The sequence below is a fragment of the Mus caroli genome, chromosome 9 (assembly GCF_900094665.2).
Source record: "Mus caroli chromosome 9, CAROLI_EIJ_v1.1, whole genome shotgun sequence".
In the NCBI taxonomy this organism is placed as follows: domain Eukaryota; kingdom Metazoa; phylum Chordata; class Mammalia; order Rodentia; family Muridae; genus Mus; species Mus caroli.
The window spans coordinates 108891852-108917195 of NC_034578.1; the positions used below are offsets into that span (position 1 = coordinate 108891852).

A 25344-nucleotide genomic window follows, 5' to 3' on the forward strand; every position below is an offset into this window, starting at 1 on the left:
AGGGAGGGGGGAAGGGAGGGAGGGGGGAAGGGAGGAAGGAAGGGAGGAAGGGAGGGAGGAAGGGGGAAGGGAGAGACTAAAATTTTAAGGCTGCAACCACAGTAATAAAATACACGCACGAAGCTTCTGGGTGAGGCAGTTAGAAAGTCGCTCTGTGTGTTACAGATTCAAAAGCAAACACTCTTCCAAAGAGAGGAAGAGGAAACATGTCAGAAACTGACCAATGGACTCAAGGACAGCAAGGATGGTCAGACAGACAGTATGCCAGCCCTGTCCTGGGGGCTCAGGGAGAGCCTGGACCCTGGTGAAAGAGACTGCCAATTCTGCCTCAGGAGGAGCCCACACTTATTAGATGCTCAAATCCAGACGCAGCATTTGGTGAGAAAGTGGCTCTTCCAAGCAGAACAGGTCAGTAGTAGAGGGAGGAGCTCCAGTTTTTCACTTGACAACACTCATGACGGCTGGTGGCCATCTTGAGTAGAAATCTACTATAGAGCTGAGCTACCCTAGGAGCCTGAGAACAAGGAGCAATAGTCAGAGCCTAAAGTCAAGCTACCACAGGGTGAGACACAGCCCTCAGAAGCAGTCCCGAAGAAACAGACCACGAGTCTATATCTAACATGTTAAACCTTGCAAGCAGAAGTGTACTGGGAGGTAGATGCTGACTCCGAACCTGAGAATGGCCCTGGGGTCTGATGCAGTGTGTGGATCAATCTCTGGAGCCATGTACTTGCCCACAAGGGCACTGACCTAGCAGCAGAACTCTGATGCTCCAACAGGCCATCCATGGCCACATACCTCTAAGGGTTTTTAACATGATGACAGATACACCAGTACAGAGCTCAGCTGTGCTCACTTGCCACATTATCGACATACTTGAGGGGGCACTTCACAGCTGGACAATCAGGCACCACAGGGCTGGGGAACTGGGTAATCTCAGGATGGCAGGTAGAACCTGCCCAGTACACAGCTACAGGGCTCAAGGAGCTTGGCAGAAGCCCTCGTAGGAAAGGATGAGAGTGACTTGGGTGAAGGCACCTGTGGCACAAGCTGACACTTGTCCTATCCAAACTCAGTGCAACCACACAGTCAGCTAATGTCCCTACGAGCAGCTACCCTGCAAAGGACACAGAAAGATATCAGTCCTGCACATTCCCTATTTAGGGCTTTGCTGTATGCTTCCCTTTTCATCTTTTGGTAATATTTAGATGAAGAAGACACCTGACATGGACTTCTGGCTTCTAGGCATGCACACAAAGACACACACACACAAACACAGAAAGGACAAGGGCAAGGGCGCCTGCCCCATACACACAATGTAGAAGGAAAAGAATCACACAGTGAAAAGACCAGAGGGCATAACCCCACATCCCTCTAAAACTGTAGGGTTATAATCTCCAGTTTACCAGCCTATGACACAAGCTAAGCATAATGTAGCACACTTTTATATTAAAATAAGCATGGACAAATTAAGAGAACAGAATAAAAGTTTAAATGCAATTTTTAGATAACACGTGTAAGATTTTACAATTCATGTTTCTGGGTAAAATATAAAGATAAAAACCATCACTTGCCTCTGCTGATAAAGATAATAAATGGGAAACGTGCTATGGGCAAACCTGGGTGTGGAGAAGGATGTCACCTAAACATTTATCACCAAAAGACTCACCTGCAGCCTTGCGATCTCCTCCCCAAACTTCTTCTGCTGCTTGGCCAGGATGGACTGGTGGTACTCAGCATTGGCCTGCATGATACACTGCTTTGCAGCCAGGGTGGGGAATACCTCCTGGAAATAAAAATACTGACCAGGGGAAAGTCCAACCACACAAACCATCACAGACAACAAGGATGCAGGAAGAGAAAGGAGAAGGAGACAGAAATTACAATCACCCAGTAATGGTTTAGATAGGTTAGTCATTAGGTGTGAGCAGAGAAGACCTCCTGGTTTTGCAGGAATTGCCATCTGTGAATTCAATTTTCTATCAGTTAAAATTAGGGTTTGTCTTTGTTTTAAACTGTTAAATGAAGCCAATTCAGGTTTTTTAAAGCTCAGTCTATGGAGTCAGAAAATCAGCATTTTGTTTACAGGAAGAAAGGCATGCATTAGAAAGAGTTGGGAAGTTCATGGGGGATGAACACCAAGCCCGGCTTTAGATGCTCTCTTAGCCCCTTACCCAGCCTTCAGGTACCTACACCACCGTTACTCACATATACTAATGAAACTGCTCTAGAGCTGACTGTTTCATCATGTTTAAAAGACAAAAGACAGTAAGTTAAGTTCTCACTTAAACTCATACGCTAAGAGACTGTAATAAAGATTATGGAAGCCAATAAAAATGATTTAGTATCATATAATTATTAACATTTCAGTATTATATACTCAAAAATACATCCCAGACATACAAATGCATTAATTACTGTGACAATATAGTGCAACTTGGCCCTAATTTATTTTTGAAATCACTATAGTCTAATATACTTAAATCCAAATGCAAATCACAAAAGCCATGATATTGCTAGGGGCTCTTCCAAAATGTCAAGCCCTATCCTACAATTTCACTGTTTTTATAAGTACATGGTATTTTTTAAAACCAATGAATACACTAGATAAGTGCTCTATTAAGAACCAAATTACTGTCGTGTTTTCTGTCTGCTAAAAGAAAAACCCCAGCACTCTAAGCCAATGCTTCCAGACATCCAGCTAGAATCAGAACTGACTTGCTGTTTACGGACATCCAGTTAGAATTGGATATGAAACTATTTCAGGACACTCAGTGAAAGGAGAAATTCAAAGACATCAGAGTCTAAAACTGCTGGCACTCCAAAAAGGCTGGAGCATCTCTGTAAATATGTTTCAGGAGACGCAGGCATACAGCAGAGTGGTGTCCAAGTCTTTGAGATGACAGGACTGTGGTCAGACTGGAACAAGACTGAATTATTGATGCGACAGGATGTGACAGTGCACTGTGCAGCAATCCATGGAGAGAGGATCTAAGTAATGGCACTAACACACTAGGATCCTGAGCAGACTTCTAAACTGGGGGCATGAAGGCAGTGCTGTGGGTGGGTCCCCATGTATCTTAGGTGCTGGGAAGTGCCTAGCAACAATCTGAAGCCTGGAGTGCTTTACATCCCCACATCTTGACATCAGCTCTCCACTGCTTGGGTACTATTAGGCACCTTGGGTTTACTTTTAACTGTACCCTGTGTTTTCTGCAGTTTCATAATTTATAAAGATTCCTGAATAACATAAACTCACAGATTCTCCTACAAAGACCTCCAACTACCACAGATAAGCAATTTCTTGCCCAACTGTAAGGAAGAGCAGTTAAAACCTCCTTTGTGCCCACATCCAGGTACATGGTTTGTCATCTACAAGCCGTCTTGGAACAGTCTTTTCCATTACCGCTCAGAAGAGCTACAGTAAAACAATGCTTCCGGCAGTATGTGGTCAGGACGGCTGCCTTTCCTTCCTAGTCCATTTGCAACCAAATTTGCTATCCCAGTTGTTAAAACTTAATTCTAATCAAGGAATCAGATGAAACTAGGTTTTCTGTTCCTTTCTTTGTGTCTGGTTTGTGCTTTAAGGCTCATCCTTCAGAAAACAGGATAATTAAAAATGTGAGTCGCCAATGCTCCATCTCCATGCTTCTCCCAAAGCTATCAACAACCAGAATGATAACAAGACGGAGACAGACGGCCAAAGGTTTCCAGAAAGAGTTTCAGCTCAGGAAAAGAAGTTCAGTAAAGAGCAAATAGAAAGGCATCCCCCAAACAACAGCTCATGCATCTTAAAAAAATTCTAAAAGCTATTCTTCAAATGTGTCCATTAAAATACCACACTTATTTGTTAAAACATACTTTTCAACTTGTTTCTTATACAAAAAAAACATCCCCGCATGCAAGACCACCAGCCGTGTATGAAGGCAGTGACTGACCTTGGGGAGAGTGTCTTTGTACTGACACTGTTTGAAAGCATCGCCAAAGTAATCCGCAGCCTGATTTGCCAGCTTAGCTATGATGGCATCTTTCATCTTATCTGAAATAAAATGGTAAGCTGATCATTATAACCGAAATAAACGAGACAAGGGCCAGCAACCAAACTCAGCAGGTAAAGGCACGCCCTGCTCACCTCTGACAGCCTGTACTTCACTTCCAGAACTCACGGTGGAAGAAGAGCACCAACTCCTCAAAGTCTCCTTTGGCCTCCCGTACACACCGTGGCACACATGCACCTGCATTCTCTCCCCTTCCCACCCCCTCTCTCACACACACAAATCAAATAAAATAAAATAAATGACATAACCCGATACATGATGTGGCACAGACACAAATCATTTTTTTTAAATATGTATATATCTGGGACTGGAACAATGGCTCAGCAGTTAAGGACACTGGCTGCTCCTCCAGAGATCCCCAGTTTCAGTTCCTAGCACCTACATGGCAGCTCACAACTGTCTAGCACCCAGTGGTACCAAGCACAATAGTGGTACATAGATCTACAATATACATATACATTTAAAAGGAAAAAAAGACAAAAGTAAAATTTATACATCTGTCTAAGAAATCTAGAGTGATGAAATTTAGTCTTCTGCACAAAACTACTCCACAGGTAGCAAAACATGATGGTGCCAATCTATATAACCCTAGCACTTTGGGACAGAGCCAGGAAAATCAAAAATTCAAAGCCATCTTTGGCTATAAAGCAAGTTCGAGGCCAAGCCAGGCTCCATAAACCTGTTTCTAAACAAGTAAATAAACAAGTAATTCCATAAACAAGTCAACGACACAGAACAGACTAACGGCTGCTGGGGGCTGCAGAAGGAAAGGAGAGAGTCCTGACAGCCATTCTCGGTCGTGACCGTTCCCTAACAGAAGGTAGTGGCAATGGCTAGGACGGTCTGTAACACTCCAGAAAACACTGCATTGTCACGTAAAGGGATAGTGAGGCATGTGACTTCTATCTCTTCATCGGCAGCTCCTTTCTTCCTTCTTCACCCCTCCTCAGTTCTTAAAGTAGTCTCAGTCTGGAGGCCAGGATGGCCTCCAGCTCAGTGTAAGTCTAATGACTATGATTATACATATGAATCACCACATAGGGAACTTTTTGTGTGTTTTGTTTTGTTTGTGGACAGAGTTCCAGACTTTCGTACCCTGGAACTCACTAGGTAACACAGCGTTACCTCAGTGTCATGGCAATCCCCCTGAATTGGCCTCCAAGGTGTGTAGGATTACAGGCATGAGCCACCAAATCCAACTAAGCTGCCATTTTAAGAAAAAAAATAAGACGTGTTTGTACTTCTGCATTTTCAATCACTCTGTACTTAGATATTCAGTCTCTACCTCTCATATTGACTAGCACACCTTTACAAGGATTGTTTTTATAGCCGGTACACCAAGGACATTGCTTGAATAGCAGCTCCTTATCATTTACATCTAGTTTTAACAGGACTACTTTAAGAAGCCATTCTTGATGGCTCAATAACTAAGAGCACTTGCTGCTCAAACATGAAGAAAAGACGCCCGGCATCATAACAAGTGGCTCACAGTGCCTGGGACTCCAGCCCCAGGAGTCTTGTCCCTTCTTTTCACCTGCAAAGCACTGACACTTTGCACACACACTTGAATAAAATCTTAAAAGAAACCATTCTTAGCTAGCCTGAAGAATGCAGCGATCCCATAACCACCCCCCAGGCAGACCACCAGCCACTGCCACATGAAGCTTTCCATCTTCTTCCGCGTAACTCTCCTTCTGAAGTGAGACCAAGTACTCAATGACCTCTCAGTACCCTACCTACCTGGACTACTGTGTTCTAATCACCGTCTTGGCATAAAAGCCTAGCACTTGTTTTCACATGTAACACAGTAAAGAAGAAATTGGAGTTACCTCTTGTGGCTTTTAAGAAAAATACTTCTTGAGCTTGAGCCAGCATAATAAGACTGAGAGTTCCAACAGTATCTGGAGATATGTCCACAGTAGGCTCTCGACTTAAGGCAGATAACACTGTGTCTTTAATATGTAAAAAGGCACCACTAGCAAACTAGAAAAAGAGAAAAAGAATTCTTTAACTTTGAGACTTAATTTTCTACTGTCACACACAAACATCTTCTACATGCCAACTGAAAAGATGGTAATTATAGATACATTTCCATACATTCCGTACATCCCAATTCATACATGGGCCTTTGCAAAATTTTAACCAAGATTCAAAGGAGACTATGGGGAAAACAAAGTAAGTGAATGTAAAAGGTGATCAAACAATTTATTAGACACACTTCTTCACAGATAAAAAAATAAAACACTATTCAAATCTGTGTGTGTGTGTCTGTGTGTGTGTCTCTGTCTGTGTGTGTGTGTCTGTCTGTCTGTCTGTGTCTCTGTGTGTGTGTGTCTGTGTGTGTGTCTGTGTGTGTCTGTCTGTGTCTGTGTGTGTGTCTCTGTCTCTGTCTGTGTGTGTCTGTGTGTGTGTGTGTGTCTGTGTGTGTGTGTCTCTGTCTGTGTCTGTGTGTGTGTGTCTGTCTGTCTGTGTGTGTGTGTATGTGTGTGTCTCTGTCTGTGTCTGTGTGTCTGTCTGTCTGTCTGTGTGTGTCTGTCTGTGTCTGTCTGTGTCTCTGTGTGTGTGTGTGTGTCTCTGTGTGTGTGTGTGTGTGTGTCTCTGTCTGTGTCTGTGTGTGCCTGTGTTTGTATGTGTGTGTGTCTCTGTGTGTGTGTGTGTGTGTGTGTGTGTGTGTACACGCCAAAGGAGAATCCCAAGTGTCATCCTCAGGACCACCATCTACTTCCTTTGAGACAGAGCCTCTCATTGGTCTGGAGCTCACCCACTAGGGTATCTTGGCTGGCAAGCAAGCCCCCGGGAACAGGATTACAAGTATACACCACCAAGCCCAGCATTTATTGTGTGAATTTGGGGGATCAAACTCAGGTCCTTGAGCTTACAAGACAAATACTTCAGTGACTGAGACATTCCTCCAGTCGCTACACAAATGCTTTTAGTATAGAAATCCTCTTGTCTTGATCCCAGCATCATCTCTCAGATAAGCCCCCTGTGCTTAGGAAGCACTCCCAATGGCACTCAAAGGGCCAGCGTGCGCTGACATTCTATCTGGCCTTCAGAACTTCCTACTCAGTGTCCCCTTTATATTTTTCTTCGCAATTGTATCTTGCTGGGGTTACTACTAAAATTACTTTTTATGAAACAAATTAAGCTGAGAAAAAGGAAATATCACTCTGGAATTTTTAAAGTGGGTTAGCTTGGTAGACTACACAGACAAAACTCAAGGTCATGGTATTAACAAGACCATTATGAGGCCAGCAAGATGGCTCAGTATGTAAAAGTGCCTGCACCAAGCCTGACAACCTGGGTTCAAGCTATAGGACCCATATGGTGAAAGGAGAAACCAACTCCCCTAAGTTGTCCTCTGACCTCCATACATATGATCATACACACACACACACACACACACACACACACACACACACACACACTTTTTCAATGAAACTTTAGGAAAAAACACTTGTTCTTTTATCTGAAACAAAAAAATAAAAACTGAGTACATAATAAACGGTCACAGAACAGCATGTTATATTTGCCTATGACTAGTCCTAAGCTAGTTAGCTATCTTAAAAACATTCCAGGCCTGACCACACTGACCACATTTAAACAGGACTTCTCCACAGTCTACAGTTAACTTATTTTCTTGCCAGAAGTTCTTAAATTTGTCACACCGCTTAAAAGTCTGAATGTGCCTCGCCCTGAGAAAACACACAAATATCTAACCATTTTTGAATGAAGTCATTCACTTCTAAGAGGTTTTCCACATATTCATCTTTGTTGTCCAATCAACATTCATTGAGCCTCTATTATGTGCCAGGCACTGTGCTAGGTGCTGGGTGGGTGTACACAGGGAGGAAAACAGACATAGGCTAGAGAACAACTGCTTCAGTGCTGAAGTGTTTATCAACAACAAGGATCAGTCTACTTAAGAGCACGACTCTCCCAGAGCATCAGTCATGAAGAAGGCAGCAGCTACCACCTAAATGCCAATCACCCCTTGAATCCAGTGTGCATCCCTGTGTAGAAACTGCTTTTCTGCATACCTGGTACTGCTTAGCAGCGGTTTTCAATCCTTCATCATTATCCAGGTTCTGCTCTGCTGCAATCTGGCTAGCTAAGGCAGCACAATTGAACAACACACAGCTCTTTTCATATCCTAAGCTTGCAAGAGCTGGAAAAAATTGAGAAGGAAAAGTGTATCATTATTTCTTCTAAAGAAAGCAATGTTTAAATGAGTAACACCATGGCATCTACCCCAAGCGCTCTCCCAGGACCTGCCTTCTCTCCTATTGCAGGCTGGCTGCCCGTATTCCCACATTATGTCTATCATCAAAAACTCAAAGGAAAAATAAATTATTCTTTCTCTCCTACTCTTTGTTCCCGTATTTTTACAATTGTCAAGTTCAAAATGTAAAACTTATTTTTATGTTATTTCTTAAATTCAAATAAATCATTTCCATTTTTCCATGACCTTTCAAATTTTTATCTCCCCCCGCCCAGACACAATGCATGTGTATATGTGTGCATGCACACACATGCACACACTCACACACTTTAAACAAGCCCCGTAATCCCCATAATCCTGAGTCAATGCCAGTGCTGCCTGGATGGTCTTCCTGACCTCCCTCTTTCTGGTGAAAACGCTACACAACCCACATCCTTCAATGTAACTATTTATTTAATGATAAAAAGAGCAACTGTTGATGACGACAGAGATGAGCCACAGCCTTTGCTGCGGAAAACAGTGTGTGGGTCCTCAAAACATTAAAAATAGATATCACACGACTCAGAAATCCCCTTCCTGGGTATATGCCAAAAAGAACTGAACACAAAATGTCATCGGAGAATTTCTACACTTATTTGTTGGGTTTTTTTTTTTTTTTTTTTTTTTTTTTTCCGAGGCAGGGTTTCTCTGTGTAGCCCTAGCTGTCCTGGAACTCACTTTGTAGACCAGGCTGGCCTCGAACTCAGAAATCCACCTGCCTCTGCCTCCCGAGTGCTGGGATTAAAGGCATGCGCCACCACGAATTTCTACACTTATGTTCACAGCAGCATTACTCAAAGAGCAACCTGTGTGAAGTACTTATCAGCCAACCACCAAGGAAGAACTTACATGCTCCAACATAAGACAAACCTTACGTGAAATAAACAGTCACAAAAAGACTGAAGATTCCACTTACAGGAAATACTTAAGGGAGTCCAAGTCTTAGAGACCCAAAGTACAAAGACAGTGGGTAGAAAAATGGGGGTCAGCAGGTTTTATAGTTTAATGAATAAAGTACTTCAAGATATTTTTACAATGTAAATGTACCTTGTCCTGCAAAAACCACGTACTTCAAAATGATTAAAAGACAATTCCATACATTGTTTCCTACAACTTCTTAAAATGACAGGCATATAAGTTTTCTTACAACAGTAACATTTTAAGACAAGAGGATAAACAGGTCTGCCAGAAGCTAACAGGAAGAGAGGGATGGGAAGTTACTGTTTAATGGGTACAATTTCAGTTCTGTAAGAGGAGAGAGCTGTAACACCAGATGGCAAGATGATGACCGCACAGTATAAAGTGTGCTAAGTAGTTTTATGTCAACTTGATACAGGCTAGAATCATCTGAGGAGGGAACCTCAATTGAGAAAATGTCTCCAAAGATCACCTTGTAGGCAAGCCTACAGGGCATTTTCTTAATTAATGACTGATGGGGAAGGGCCTAGCCCATTGTGGGTAAGTCCACCCCTGGGCTGGTGATCCTGAGCAAGCCATGGGAAGCAAGCAAATAAGCAGCACTCTTCCATGGCCTCTGCATCAGCTCCTCCCTCCAGGTTCCTACCCTAACTTCCCTCAGTGATGGCTTGTTACCTAGGAATGTAAGCCAAATAAACTCTTTCCTCCCCAAGTTGCTTTGGTCATGGAGTCTCATCCCGGCAATAAAAGCCCTAACTAGAACAGTAAGCATAATCAGTACCACTTGGAACTGTATGCTTACCATGTTAAGATAGTAGACTGTATTTTATCAAAATTAAAAATAATTCTTTTAATCTACAATAGCTCTCAGTTACTTGTAAAACTCAATCAGAGTATAATTCAGCATCTTATATAGCTCACCAGACACTGGCCGCCAGGCCAAATACTCAGAAGGCTGCCTACACAGAGCACTGCAAGCCCATCCCAGAGAACCAGAGCAGAATGACAGCTGTCTACTCTACACAGTAGGACCATGAAGTAGTCAGCATCTCTCTAAAGGCAGCCAGTTCTCTACTTGTCCCCAACCCTCCTTACTCACTCAGCAGACATAGTAACTGCTCCAATCAAACTCTAAATAACTGCATGAAACCAAGGTAACACCACATAGGAAATAGTGAGAGGGGATCCTAAGGAAGAATAAATGATCAAGGGAGGAAGATGTGCATGCCTGAATCCCCAGCATTTTGGGAAATGGAGGCAGGAGGATCAGGGCTTCGGAGTCTTCCTTGGCTACAAAAGGAGCTCAGGTCAGCCTGGACTACATAAAGCACTATCTCAAAAACAAAGGCAACTAAAAAGTGAGCCCAGAATAAGTGTAGGAAATTCCAGAAGTCAACAAAAAACTTTAAGGCAGTAAAGCTTAAGGCAGAACATGCATCAACAGCACAGGGTTACTGCTGCTGTCATCTCACACTCTCGGTTACCCAGGCTGGCCCAGAACTCTAGAGAGCCAAGGCCAAGCTAAATCTCATCATCCTGCCTCCAGAGTTCTAGGGCTACAGAGTAGCCAGGACGAAATCCAAGCAGGATGGTTTTAGGTTATTGGGTAAAATAAATTTAAAACTTGATACTAACATTTTCTTTTTTTTTTTAAGATTTATTTATTGATTTTATGAATGAGTGCTCTATCTGTATGTATATCTGTACACCAGAAGAGGGCATTAGAATTCATTACAGATGGTTGTGACCCACCATGTGGTTGCTGGAATTGAACTCAGGACCTCTGGCCAAGCAGCCAGTGCTCTTAACTGCTGAGCCATCTCTCCAGACCTATACTAACATTTTCTTTAAGAAAAAAAAAATGTAGACAGTGTGCCTGGACTCAGACCCATCAACATCTGACTAATAAAGAATAGAGAGGCAGGTTGGGGAGAAAAAGAAATATTTTTTAAAACTTCAAAGAGCTGAAGAATTAAGTGTTACAACTAACTGTACCGACAATAAATGCTGTTAAATTTCTCATAGCTATCATTACCCCAAGCTGCCATCCGCCATTTTATCTTCATACTATTTCATATCTGAGAGAGTTCTGATTACTTTTTGTTCTCTTAATTAAGATTTGCGCTTTTCTAACTTCATGATATCTCCTATAGCATCTAAACTGAAACCAGCTTTTTAAAGCAATAAATATTCTATTCTTCTTTTCAATAGAGCCCATTTTTTTCCTAGCATCCAACTCTGTTCTTGTTTGCCACAATCTCTTCTTCTACACTAAGTTCATCTAAGGAAAGGACTTGGTTACAAATATTAACTGTTTTCCAAAATTCAAACAACTGTTAAAAAACAAATTACAATTACAAAAGGAAGGAAAGTTAAAATCACCCACTATCTTTTTTTTTAAAGATTTATTTATTATTATTCATAAGTACATTGTATCTGTCTTCAGACACACCAGAAGTGGGCATCAGATCTCATTACCGGTGGTTGTGAGCCACCATGTGGTTGCTGAGATTTGAACTCAGAACCTTCGGAAGAGCAGTCAGTGTCCTTACCTGCTGAGCCATCTTGCCAGCCCCAATCATCCACTATTTTACCTCTTAGAAATAAATGTTTTCTATTTTCACAAATAACTACAGTCATGCTCACACACAGCTTTTCACAAATTGTCACTGCACTGCTCAGGCTGCCTGGATGCAAGCTCCAAGGAGGAGAGGGAAGAGGTTTGTTACAAACATCCCTAGGAGCCCAAGCAAAGGGCCCTTAAAGTGTTTGATGTAGGTCACTGAATTCAGTGTTCTCTGGGCACAGTTTAACACACACCACCACATACATGTCAGCATGGAAACTTACTCTTCTAAAAGGACACAAGAGCAGCAAGTGTGCAGGAAGATGCTACTGAAGAACATTCAATTTCTAATTTTTGCTACTAGAAATGAATCTTCCAGAAGTCCCACCACAACCTGCTTCATCCCCACAGTCAACCCCACTCAGTCTGCACAACCACCAGTCAGCTGGAGACAGTTACTCAGTGCCCCACCCCAACAATTCCTTCTGTGGCACTAGGCACACAATACTGCATTTACACCTTTAACCTGCCCCCCAACTGTTGTAACATGCAGCACGTGTCAGAAGCACTAGACAGCCTCACCCCGAGAACACTTCAACATTCACTTCCACAGTGACTTCCTGGGTCCTCCATGACCCAAAAGTTTTTTCTCAACTTCACTCTAGTTCTGATTTTTATATGCTTTTGCCTATAATTTCTCAGAGGAGATGAATTTTACCACTAATGATTAACTGTTACCAAATCTAGAACTCTCTCTTCTGAGCTTCAAATCTACTATTTCCAGATGTGAGAGAAGTGGTAACAGAAAAGCCACATTAGACATATCATAAACTAAGTATCCAATCAGCCGAATCTCAGAGTCAACCCTCTGTTCCTCCTCCTCTCTCTGACAGGCAACAAAGCCAGCCAATTTCACCTCACCAAAGTTCTTCCAAGTCCAATCCTTCTGTGACCTCCCACATGACCTAGTCTAACTCACCATCTCTCAGATCTCCCAATGGTCTGTTTCTCTAGTCTTAGAGGCAGGCTCTCTACATTCCTCTCAGCTCCTTTAAATCCTAGCCACACACACTTCACTAGTCACTTAACTCTTCCAAGCTAATATACTCAACTAGCCATCAAAGTGTCTTTCTTAATTGTGTTACTGGGAATTCAGTAACACAATACCTATGAAGCCCTGTCCACAGTACCTGGATGTAAGTAATAATAACTGGCTATTAATGTGAACATGGGGAAGTGCAAATTCAAGAGTTTATTTTTACCTCTTTATAATCTATGTTCCATTACCACGACCCTTCAAAATCCAATTCAACTTACAGTTTCAACCATAATAATTGTTACACTGACCACATTTTATATAGAACATATAGTACATAAGATTATATAATATCCTACTTTCATACCTATAAAGGTAAAAACATATATTTACTTAAGTGCATCTATGGACATAATATATATATATAAAATATTAGTATATACTGTATCTTATATAATGCATATCTACTATATAAAATATACACACATAACACATTTATAAAAATATGTACATCATATATGTATACAAATATAGTTTATACATAGTAACAACATTACTATTTATTATTATTCATTCACTGTAGCTAATACTTAATGAACACTGAAACTTTTTTTAAGTGAAACATTTAAAGACTTTAAATGTTTCCACTCTTTTAACCTATATAGTAACTATATAAACTAAATACTACTTCCATTTTTCAGATGAGGAAATTAAGACTAGCTGATCTAGACGTCTGTATCACCTTCTGTACTTGGTTATACAAACTCATCCTTCAAGACCTAACTCGTTGCTTGCTTTCTACAAATAAAATTAACTTCTTGCTCATCCAGGCTCCCATGAGATTTTACAGCCGTACCTCAATGACTTCAATACATTCTGAGAAATGAGCCTTTAAGCACTTTGTTCTTATGTGTGTAGTTACATGAACCAGGACAGGTACAATATCACCAGACAACAATCGTACATGGCCACTCTCATACATGTAGTTTCATATGGATCACAACATTATCCCAGGCTGCACTCTGCACATATGCACACATAGTACATTTCTGTGAGATAACTGCCTTCACAACCAAGCTGGACACAACTGCCTTATTCATCTTTGTAACTAGGACAGTGCCTGGCAAGGCATGGGCTCTGCAATTATTTTGAAATTACATTGGATTAGAAGTTGAAGTCAAAAAAGAAAATGAGACTTTTTAAAAACTGCAGTATTCACAAGGAATCATTATGAAACCAACTTTAAAAAATCTAAAAGCAGCAAAAATGCTCAAGTCTATAATTTTTATTAAACATTACATACCCAATTTTACAGATCCTCCAAAAAGGGAACCTTTATCAAAAGCATCTTTCCACGTGAATGTCAAGCAGATCTAGGATGAAGGGGAGGAAACAAAAACATTTATTACCTCTTTGGACTTTGTTAGATACTGAAGAAGAATCCAGTAAGGAAGACAGAGTTCAACCTGTGCAGCTGCCACCTCTACCCAATGAGCCCTTTCCCTCTTATGAACCCTTTTCTCCCCATGTAAAATACTAACATTACGTCATTTCAAAACATTATTCTGCATGGTCTTTATAAACAAAGAGAAGTAAAAGAAAATAAAGCACCATGAGGCTTCCTGTGGACCAAACTGAATGCTCTCCTACCCAAGGAGGAGAAATGGGCTGCAGAGATGGCCCAGCAGATAAAGAGCTTGCCACGTAATCCTTACAAGATGAGTTCAATCTCCGGAACTCATGCAAAGATGGAGGGAACAGAACCAACTCCGAGAGTTGTCCCAGTCCTTTTTTTTTTTTTTTTTTTTTTGGGGGGGGGGGGGGGGGGGGAGGGGTCGGCAAGGTTTAACTGTAGCCCTGGACTAGACTCTATCTGCCTCTGTCTCCTACATGTGTGGGTGAAAGGTATATGACACCACATATGATCTAAAATATATTTTTTTTATTTTGCTTTATTATTTTTAAAAACCTGGAAATAAATAAAAATAGCACACCAAAATTAACCAGACTCAAAGACCATACAATAATGAAGTTACATACAATTAGAAATAGCATTCAAAATGCAAGCTGTGAAGCTTCAACATTAAATTTTACACTAATAAAGTATTTTTTAAAGACATAAGAGGGGGCTGGAGAGATGGCTCAGTGGTTAAGAGCACTGACTGCTCTTCTAAAAGTTCTGAGTTCAAATCCCAGCAACCACACGGTGGCTCACAACCATCTGACATATCTGATTTGGAGTGTCTGAAGACAGCTACACTGTACTCACATACATACATACATAAATAAATAAATAAATAAATAAATAAATAAATCTTAAAAATCTAAAGACATAAGAGAATGGCTTTTAGGGGAGAATGGAAGAAGATAATATTTATTTCTTGATCTGAGTAGTAGTTATACAATATACTTACTCTGTAAAGAGTTAAGCTACACATGATTATAGATGAATGAAAATTTCACCTAACAGAAAACTTGCTGGGCCTGTTAGCACAGGCCTATAATCCCAGCTACTCAGGAGGCTGAGGCAGGAAGGTCACAAGTTCAAGGTCTGCCTGGGTTACATAAGTTGAAGTTGAAGGCCAGTTTCAACAACTTAGTGAGGGCTTGCCTCAAAATAAAAGACAGAAAGAGGGCTGGGGATGTAATTTGGTGGTAGAGTGTTTGGAAGCCACAGGTTCAATCAAACTTTCACCCTGGACTTCCTTAAAGGGAGTCTCAACAAATGATAACTTTATCTGCAAAACTACTAGTACAAGAGTAGGCCAGGCAGGGATACATACACCTTTGATCCCAGCACTCAGGAGGCAGAAGCAGGTGGATCTCTTTAAGTTCAAGCCCAGTTTGGGCTATAGAGCTAGTTCCAGAACAGCCAGGGATACACAAAAACCCTGTGTCAAAAAAAACAAAAAACAAACAAACAAACAAACAAACAGGCTTTCCCAAACTTGGTGGCACATACCTTTAATCCCAGCAGAGGCAAACTGAGCTCTTGAGTTCAAGGCGACCCTGGTTTACATAGTAAATTCCAGGACAGTCAGAGACCCTGTCTCAACCATCCTCAAAAAAAGTCAAGGGTGAAAATAGACAGATCCCATTGGTATAAAATAGAGATTAACACTCTATACAAGCTTCAAAACTGACTGAAGACATAAAGAAAATTCAGGAGAATCTTCAGGAGACAATATTCACATCCGACAGAGTCAAAACTTCTAGTTTATATAAAACTGCCACAGAAGCCTAACCATGGTAAAGACATATCACTGACTTCAATGAAACAGACCCACAGGTAGAAGGAAGTGGGTGACCTACAACCACAACTTGACAGCAAAATTAACAGCTTACCTGATTTTCAGAAAATGGGAACTTGGGTTCAATGGAACAAATCTGATCATAATATCTATTTAAAAAAAGAGAGAGAGAAAGACTAATTATTAACAGAGTAAAATGACATGAATTTATATAAACTCAACAGCTGGAGAGATGGCTCAGCAGTTAAAAACTCTGGCTGCTCTTCTAGAGGACCTGAGTTCAATCCAGAACACAATTAGTGGCTCCTAACCATCTCTAACTCCAGTTCCAGATCTTCTAGACTCTACATCCTCTTCTGGTCTCTGTGGGTACTAGGCATACATATAGTGCACATACATACAGGCAAAACACCATACACAATAATTAAAATAATAAATTTTTAAGAGAATAAACCAAAACTGTTTGTGGTGGTTTGAACGAGAACAGCTCCCATAGGCTCACAGGTTTGGATGTTTGGTCATTAAGTAGTGACACTACTTGACAAGGATTAGGAGGTGTAACCTTGTTGGAGTGGGAATCGCCCTGTTATGTCATTGGCGTGGACCTTGGGGTTTCAAAAGTACAAGCCAGCCAGTTTCTCTCTTCCTGCTGCCTGTGAATCTGGATGTAGAACTCTCAGCCACTTCTCCAGCACCACGTCTGCCTGCTTGCTGCAAGACTTCCCTTCAGCTGTGCTGATAATGGACTAAACCTCTAAAACTACAAGCAAGCCATAGTTAAATGTTTTCTTCTCTAAGAGCTGCCTTGGTCACAGTGTCCCTTCACAGCAATAGAATATTGATTAAGACTCTACTTGTCCCCAATTACAGTGGCCAACAAATCCAACTTAACCATTTGTTTTAAGGTCACTAAATGCAATCCTTAAACCACACACTAAATTATGTACAATAAAGAGCTATACTAAAAATGAAAAAGGATGCTCACCATCATGGACAAACATTCACCTCATACCATTCAGTACAAGTCAACAAACACCTATTGAAAACTTTGTATTTCTTAAAATAGCTTATTAAGATGGCTATGTTTGGCCTTGTGTGGCAGCTCACACCTTTATTGCCAGCATTGGGGAGGCAAAGGCAAGCCTATCTCTGTGAGGCCAGCCTTTTCTACACAGCAAATTCCACAATACCCATGGTTACATAGCCTCTCTGAATATTTAAAAAAAAGGTTCACTAAGTCTAAGTTCACATATCTAATCAACTGATTATCAACTAATCTTCAACTTCCAGACAGTTTAGGCATAGCCATTACTGACACACAGCCCCCCAAAGGCTCACAAATTACATGTATCTCAGGTCCACCAACCCAAAGTCCTCACTTCTTGTCCTTTGCAGTATATGATCCACACAGTAATCGGCATCTCACATAATGCAGCAAACTGACCACCATTCCCCAAGCACTGCACTGAGGATGAGCCTTTAACCAGTAACTGAGGACAGAAGGCCAACGCTAAGCTCGATGGCTGGCCTCCTCCCTTCACTTATTCCTGCCCATACCCCGCCACCTTCATCTTGACCAGCTTCCCAGTGATTACTTCTGGGGACGGTTTCAAGAACGCAAGCAAGAGAGGTAGAGAGCAACATGCATGGCAATAAGTTGGCTGCAAACTGAACGAACTAAGTCATTAAACACACATAGAAGCTCATGGGAGCTATTTACCTCACTGTTAGAGGAAAGAATCCCAGATACTTGAAGGGGCGGGGCTGGAACAAACTGTAATTCTGGACTGGACTGAAGTATCAGTGTGAACCCATTTTTTTAACATTCTAGAGATAAACAAGAACAACTACAAACGTGTATTATACATTACATATACTGAGAGGGCCTTGAAGTAATGACACCTCTCCAGAACAAGACACTTAGTGTCCAGATAATCTCCTGCACTAAGGAAAGAGAAATGGATGAAACTGGGAAAACAAAAGAATCAAGCCAGAAAGTGATGAAGACGTGAAAAACAAAGAGCAAAGCGAGCAAACCCCAAGGAACAGGTCTCAAGGAACTCCTCATGGCCACACAGAGAACAATCAAACAAGAAGTGAGTAGATGGCTCAGTCAGTAAAGTGCCTGCCACGCAAAAATGAGGAAAGTTTGATCCCCTGCTTGTAACCTCAGCATAGGTGCCCTGAAGCTCTGGCCAGCCTAGCCTACTCTACAAGCTCAATGAGAGACCCTGTCTCAAAACACAGAGTGGAGGTCAGGAGAGATGGCTCAATGGTTAAGGGTACTGACAATCTTCCAATGGACTTGGGTTTGAGTCATATGGTGGCTCACAGACATGTTCTCCTCCAGATCCAGGGCATCCAATACCCTCTGCTGGTCTCCATAGGCACAAGGCATGAATGTGATGGACAGACATACTCAGACAAAACATCCATATGCATTAAAGAGACAGACTGACAAATCTTAAAGGAGAATGAACAAGTGGATGCACCAGAAGAATGGCATCCAAGGTTGACTTCCGGCCTCCACACGAATGCACACACATGCACACAGACCCATACACACATGCAACCACATCCTGATGAACACACACACACTGACAAATCACAATCCACGGAAGAAAAGAACAGTATTTATTGGGAAGTAAATAAGCAGGTGACTAAAATTTGCTCCACATGTTCTGTAATGACAACTAGTAAATCTCCCACAGTATATATCCGGTGTGGTAATGTCTTAGAGTTCATAGTTTGTATTCCTGCACAAATATTACCAAGAAGCAAGTTGGGCAGGAAAAGGCTTATTCAGCTCACACTTCCACACTGCTGTTCATCACCAAAGGAAGTCAGGACAGGAGCCTGGAGGTAGTAACTGGTGCAGAGGCCATGGAAGGATGTTACTTATTGGCTTGCTTCCCCTGGCTTGCTCAACTTGCTCTCTTATAGAACCCAAGACTACCAGAACAGAGGTGGCACCACCCACAATGGGCCCTCCTGCCTAGAACACCAATGGAGAAAATGCCCCACAGCTGTATCTCATGAAGGCACTTCCCCAACTGAAGCTCCTTCCTCTATGATAACTCCAGTCTATGTCAAGTTGACACACAAAAACAGAAAGTACAGGTAATATTCATCAATGGATACTAAAAATAATCAAAGCTTTGTGTGTTCAAAGCCCAGGATACAACCTCTGGCACTATATGAGCTAGAGGCAATGCTCTGCTCTCAGTAATCTCTCTGTAATCTCAGTACTGAGGAGGCAGAGGCAGAAAGAACAAGAGCTTGAGGCCAGCTTTAACAGACCAATAATAAGTTTGATGTGGTATTCTACAAATGTTTATTAAGAAATATTCTCATTAACTGTAAAGTCAACGAACCTGGCAAACAGTATCCTAACCAAGTCATAAAAACCCAAGTTATCATATGGCACCAGACTCCTAACATGCCCTGAAAGCAACACAGGTCCACCTGGGCACAAACACCCAAGCCACACGGTAATATGATACAAAACCTTACCAAGGGGGGCGGGTGTCAGAGGGGCCAGATATGATGGCACATACCTTTAGTCAAAACACTCAGGATTTCTTTGAGTTCAAAGCCAACCTAGTCTTGATAGTAAGTTCTAGAACAGCCAAAGCTACTTAGAGAGACCTTGTCATAAAAAAATAATAATAAAAGAAAAAGAAGAAGAAAAAGAAAAAGAAAAAGAAAGGTAAGGAAAGACTTTATCAAGGGACATTCTGCAAAGCAACTAGCCTGAGCTCTTCAAAACTGCCAAAGTCATAGGTGGAATGTAGTTCACTAGCCTAGAGTGGCTGAGTCCCTGCATTTGATTCCTAGTAACCATCGAAGGGAAAGAAAGGCAAGGCTCAAGTGATAAAAGGAGTACTGCTCCGACTGAAGGACATTAAAGATGCATTAGTAACTGAGGCGACTGGTGGAAGCCAGCCCCTGGCCCTGTAAACCTCCCCAATGGAGTGCCAGCACAGCAGACTGAATGAAGTCAGCAAACGTCCTAATTATAAAAGACGGGGCTGGGTTATACAAGAAAGTGCCTTTATCCCTAGGGAAAAAATTTAAGTATTCAAACCTTTTGATGGATTACTGTTGTGGTAATGAATGAGATATCCTCTATGGTCTCAGGCATTTGAACATCTGGTCCTCACCTGATGGTGCTGACTGGGAGGTTTCAGAGGTTTAACTTTGCTGGAGGAAGTACGTCGCTGGGGTGGGCCTCTCACCGTTTCTTACGTGCTCTCTCCCTGCTTAGAGGCGAGATGTGAGCCCTCAGTGTGCTGCTCCAGCTGCCTTGGCCAATGCTTCCTCACTGTGGTGGTAAACCCACCCAATGGAGCAGAGCAGTGGCGCTCAGCCGAGTGCTGAGAGCCCTCGACACAGCTCCTCATGCCGTAGTGACCCCACCATAACGGTAATCTTTCTACTGTCGTGAATCATAGTGTAAATACTTTTGGAGATAGAGGTTTGCCGAAGGAGCTAAATCCTACAGGTTGAGAACCACTACTCTAGAAATATAGATTCTAATAAATCCTTCCAAGTTACCTCTGGCATGGTGCTTTATTGCAGCAATGAAAAAGTAACACCCATTACACTTAAAATTACTTTCATATTTTTTAATGATGCTGTGCCTTACCTGGCCACCCATCAACTCTGGAGCTCAACATCAGGATATTCATTATACATTCGAGTCAATAAATTACATTCTCTCTGGCTCAGGGCCTTCACTCCCTTCACTAGATCCTAAGGAGGCTACATCAAGGCCTGGGGCAGCAGAGCCTTTCGATGTACCTGCAACAGTAAGGCCAAGCTGGATACAGACCAAGAACTGGCAAGCGTTTTCAGAAAAGGGATATTCTAGACTGCTGAGGAAAAGGAAAAGCAAAAACTGTAAGTACTTTCATAACAAGAGAGAAACGTCTGCCCCGGCCTTGCCTTGCTCTACCCCAAGCCTAAAGACACAACAGCTGTTCAACTCTCCTCAACTAGACACATTCTCTGAAAAGTGGCACTTTGCAGGAAAGGAAATAGAGGAAGAAGTGGCCAACACAGCCAGCATCTCCTGTACTTTGGCTATTCAGTGTCACCCCAAAATTGACTTGTTAAAGACTTAGCCTCCTGCCAGTGGTACTCTAGAGAGGTGCCTGAATTAAGAAATGCTTATCCATGAGTTAATCCACTGGTGAGTTCTATTGGCTACTAGAAGTATCATTTAGCTGGATGGAAGAAGATCACTGGAAGAGTGCCTTTGAAGGGCACCATCTCCTCTCTGACTGTCCCCATCCCCCCAGCTGCCAGAGGTGAGTAGCCTCTGCCATCACACACTCAGGCTGCCTCACTCCAGGCACAAAGCAACTGAACCACAACCACAGATCGAAAACAGTAACAAACTTTTCTCCTTTTCTCTCAGTATTTTTGTCACAGCAATAAACACCACCCAAATTCCAGTGAACTCTCCCCTCCTATGGGAGAACAAAATAATACACTGTGAACCTCCAGACTGGGGGTTCACTGGGGAGCCAAGCATGGCTGAGCCAAGTAGCCAATGTATGGGTGACAGCACCATAAGCCTAGATAGCTGTGGTGTGCACACGGGCCAATGGGAAAAGCGCTGAGGCAAAGGGCAGAGTGAGCACAAAACACCATTAGGCCACCAGGACTCAGAGCTAACCCACCCAAGTGCTGTCTGCGGGCCATACATAAACAGGCAACCCATTAGTCCTAATCCTGACCCTGCTAATAAGTAAGCAAAGAAGAAAATAGGACATGAAGCCTCTTGCTTCAAAGGTATAAAAGAATGACTGCATAGAATATACTGAATCCTCTGTATCAAGCCTCTTCTTCCACAACTTGAGGTCGAGAAGCAAAACCAGAGTTGTTGCATGGGCAGAAGAGGCCATGTATATTACACATGTACATGATCACAAAGTATGAGATGGCTGCCTTGGAACATGTTATGGGAGGTGACAGGGAAGAGCAGCCAGTGGAAACCAAAAATGTCTGACCAGCATGAAGCAAACTCCAACAAGATCAGCTATGGCTTTACATGAGGGAGCCCACAAAGCTTACTATACCATACGCAAAATGCTGCTCCTGGAGAGACAAACACATGAGCTATGTACTTCCACAGAGGGAGCAGACACCAGTAACTAGCTACCCTCTAGTTCTGCCTCTGTTTCAGATTCCAAAGTTCTCCAGGAAGACAATCTACCAAAACAGCAAGAGTACACCATACCCCTCTCTTTAAGATTCCCAAAGATGTGGCAATCAAGACTCTAGCCTAAGATACTTACCTAACAGTATAGAGACCTATGCAAGTTTAACACAACTTGAAAGAAAGCCAATATGCTTTCTCAGCATGACTGAAAGATGCCCCCCAAAACACATCCAACATAGGAAATGATGCAGTAAAGTAAAATCCCTATGGATTTTAGTTTAGAAATAAACATCTCTTCAGGGCTGGCCAGAAAGCTAAGTACAGGAAGATGCTTGCCACCAAGCCTGACCACAAAGCCAACTACTATACTGTCTTCTGGCCTCCGTATACATGTCAAGGCATGCACACACAGAGACAGAAACAGAGAGTAGGAGAGAACATTCTTAGAAATAAGTACATTAAAACAATTACAAATGTACTTAAGCAGACTTAAGTATATCACAGTGGGCAGAACTCAAACGCTGCAAAGCACGCAGCCCAAGGATGCACTCAATGTCTCAGGCATTATCTGAAGACTTGTAAGGTGAAGACAAAGCTTCCCTCACAGCAATGGTTCTCAACCTTTCTAACGCTTTGCCCTTTAATACAGCTCCTCCTGGTGTAGTGACGCCCAACCATAAAATCTGTTGTTACTTCATACCTGTAATTCTGCTACTGTCACGAATGGTCATATACATATCTGATATGCAGGATGTCTGATATGCCACCCCAAAGGGCCGTGACCCACAGTTTGAGAACCACTGCCTTAGAGGCACAGATGATACAATGTGCATCAAGCGCTTGAGACAGCTGCTGGATACACAGGCCGCATATACCACCCGTAGACAAGCACTATGTGACTACACCCCAGCACTCTCAGACGTTCCTTACAGTTTTACAAAACTCAGGCACTTTAAAGCAAATCCACTTTAAAACTCTCGTGAGAGAACTGTTTGAAATCTGGCTCCACACTCTGTCAACAGATAAAGTCTACTCAGTGCTGGGAGTCATTCTAACTACAGTAAGGGCTGCTAGTGGCCATCTGGCAACACATGCAGGAAACATCACGGGAGCAAGATGATGCCAAGGGGTCTAAGAGACTAAGGGGTGTCTCTGGACATCTCTGTTCTCACCCTAATCCACCAGCGTCCCTTGCATGAAACGAGATCATATTACCAGAAATTGGATCATAAGGTATCACGGAAATGTTATCATTATCAAGTACCTGGGTTGTCACCAATTGCAAAAAGGACCAGGGTATTCCATACGTGCAAAGGATTTTTTAAGTAACCAGTCTCAGCGGTCTACTATGTCATTCAAGTTTTCTTTCAAATGACTGAAGCTCCTACCTTTTACAACTGTCAGTCTGTCACTTGATTATTCGGAACATGAGATGACTTACTTCAAGTGAACAATGTAATAAGTCACCGACATTTGGTTTAGTGTCCAAATTCTCTCCCTTCCCTTTTGTAACTATTATTAGGAAATCTAGACGTGGTCCAATAAAGTCACAAACAGGGATTGTAAAAGGGAGACTCCAGTTGTAACACCCAAAAAGTGAAAACCGGTCAAACGGCTGTAACCAGAGAGATCATTACACGGCAGACGTCCTCCCAGGTAAGGAGCCTCGGTGACAGAAGGCACTTGGAAGGGAGGGCAGGGTTATGAGTCCTCTCACCAGGAAAGAATGCTGACCACACCTACGCTGCTGGCCTGAGTCAGAGTGGAGAGGCCAGGCGCGGGGGAGAGGAAAAGGCTATGAAGGGAGGAGGAAGCGAGGCTGGGGAGGGGAGCGGGGACAGGAAGGGAGGCTGGGAGGGAGCCCCGCCGCCCGGGCCCACCTCAGCAGCGTCTCCAGGGCGCCCTCATGCTTGTCCAGCGGGCGGCCGAGCGCCGAGCGCCGCAGCTTGCTGAGCTCCTCGGCCGCGCGGCAGTACTGGGCCTGCTCCTCGCCGCCGCTCGGGTACGTCTGCTGGATGAACTTCACCAGCGGCTTGGCCAGGTCCACCTCCGAGGTCTTCTTCAGCTGCACCCAGATGAACGACGCCATGGTGAGCGCCCGGCCGCCGCGTCGGGCCGCACAGACCGAGGGACAGCGACCACGGCCTAGGCGCGCTCGGCACCTGCAGCGGAGGAGCGGACCGACGGGCCGACGGACTGAGCCGCCAGCGCTTCGAGCTGGCCACTTCCGGGAGCCCCCGCGCAGGCGCAGTCGGAGGGGCGCGCCGCTCGGTCACGTGATGGTGCCACCAAAGCGTCGCTCATCTGGGCTCGCCTGTGCGGCGCCTGCGTGGTGGGATGAGGCGGTAGCCTACTGCGATGATTAAACTTTCAAAAAGATTCTTTTGGTTCTTTTGGTTTGGTTTGGTTGTTTTGCTCGAGACGGGGTTTCTCTGTGTAGCCCTGGCTATCCTGGAACTGACTTGTAGCCCAAGCCGGCCTCGAACTCTCGAAGATCTTCCTGCCTATGCCTCCCCAATGCTGAGATAAAAGGCATACGCCACTACCACCCGGCTCAAGAAGATTTTAAATTCTCCTTAGATTCTGCTTTTTCTTTTTAAATATTTTTAATTGATTGTATTTTTCCTTTTTTATTACAAAAATTAATTTTATAGATCAATATATTCTGCCCGGTGGTGAAATACTCCTTTGTTATGCTTTCTCCTATGAGGCCAGACCCTGGGGAGTATTGTGATGTGCTGTTGAAGGTCCATTGTGTGTGCAGTCTTCCCCCACCACCACCACCAGTCCAAAGTAGACAAAGTCCCTACCTTCGCGCAGTCTTCCAGGTAAGGACACAGTCGGTAGTAAGGTACGTAAAAAGAGATCTCTTAGAAGAACATAGCATAAGCAAGGTAATTTAAGAAATATCCTCCCAGAAGATGAATTTAAAATAATACTCGCAATTTGACATTAAAAGAGAGCACGGGTGGAGAGACTTAAGTGGAAAGAGGCCCCAGACCAAAAAGCACATGTATCCCATATCCAGAACTTAAAAGGGAGGTAGAGACTAGAATGAAAGGAAGCTGAAGAGTGACACCACAAA

At 42.9% G+C, this 25344-nt stretch overlaps 1 protein-coding gene across 4 annotated transcripts in view; it reads right to left on the bottom strand.

Moving 5' to 3' along the window:
• Positions 1-24496, bottom strand: part of Pdcd6ip (programmed cell death 6 interacting protein) — a 56863-nt gene extending 32367 nt beyond the window's left edge. Inside the window, exons 1-7 of one of the 4 annotated variants that reach the window (XM_021173408.2) lie at positions 24140-24496; positions 16185-16239; positions 14143-14212; positions 8099-8226; positions 5888-6041; positions 3939-4039; positions 1670-1786 (exon numbers count right to left, since the gene is read on the bottom strand). In XM_021173408.2, coding sequence (XP_021029067.1) covers positions 1670-1786; positions 3939-4039; positions 5888-6041; positions 8099-8226; positions 14143-14212; positions 16185-16239; positions 24140-24348 — 834 coding nt within the window. In that variant the 5' untranslated portion in view covers positions 24349-24496. Of the gene's footprint in view, positions 1-1669; positions 1802-3938; positions 4040-5887; positions 6042-8098; positions 8227-14142; positions 14213-16184; positions 16240-24139 lie in introns of all 4 variants that reach the window. The other 3 variants (XM_029481383.1, XM_021173407.1, XM_029481382.1) reach the window with 3 other exon arrangements.
• Positions 24497-25344: the final 848 nt, after the last annotated feature.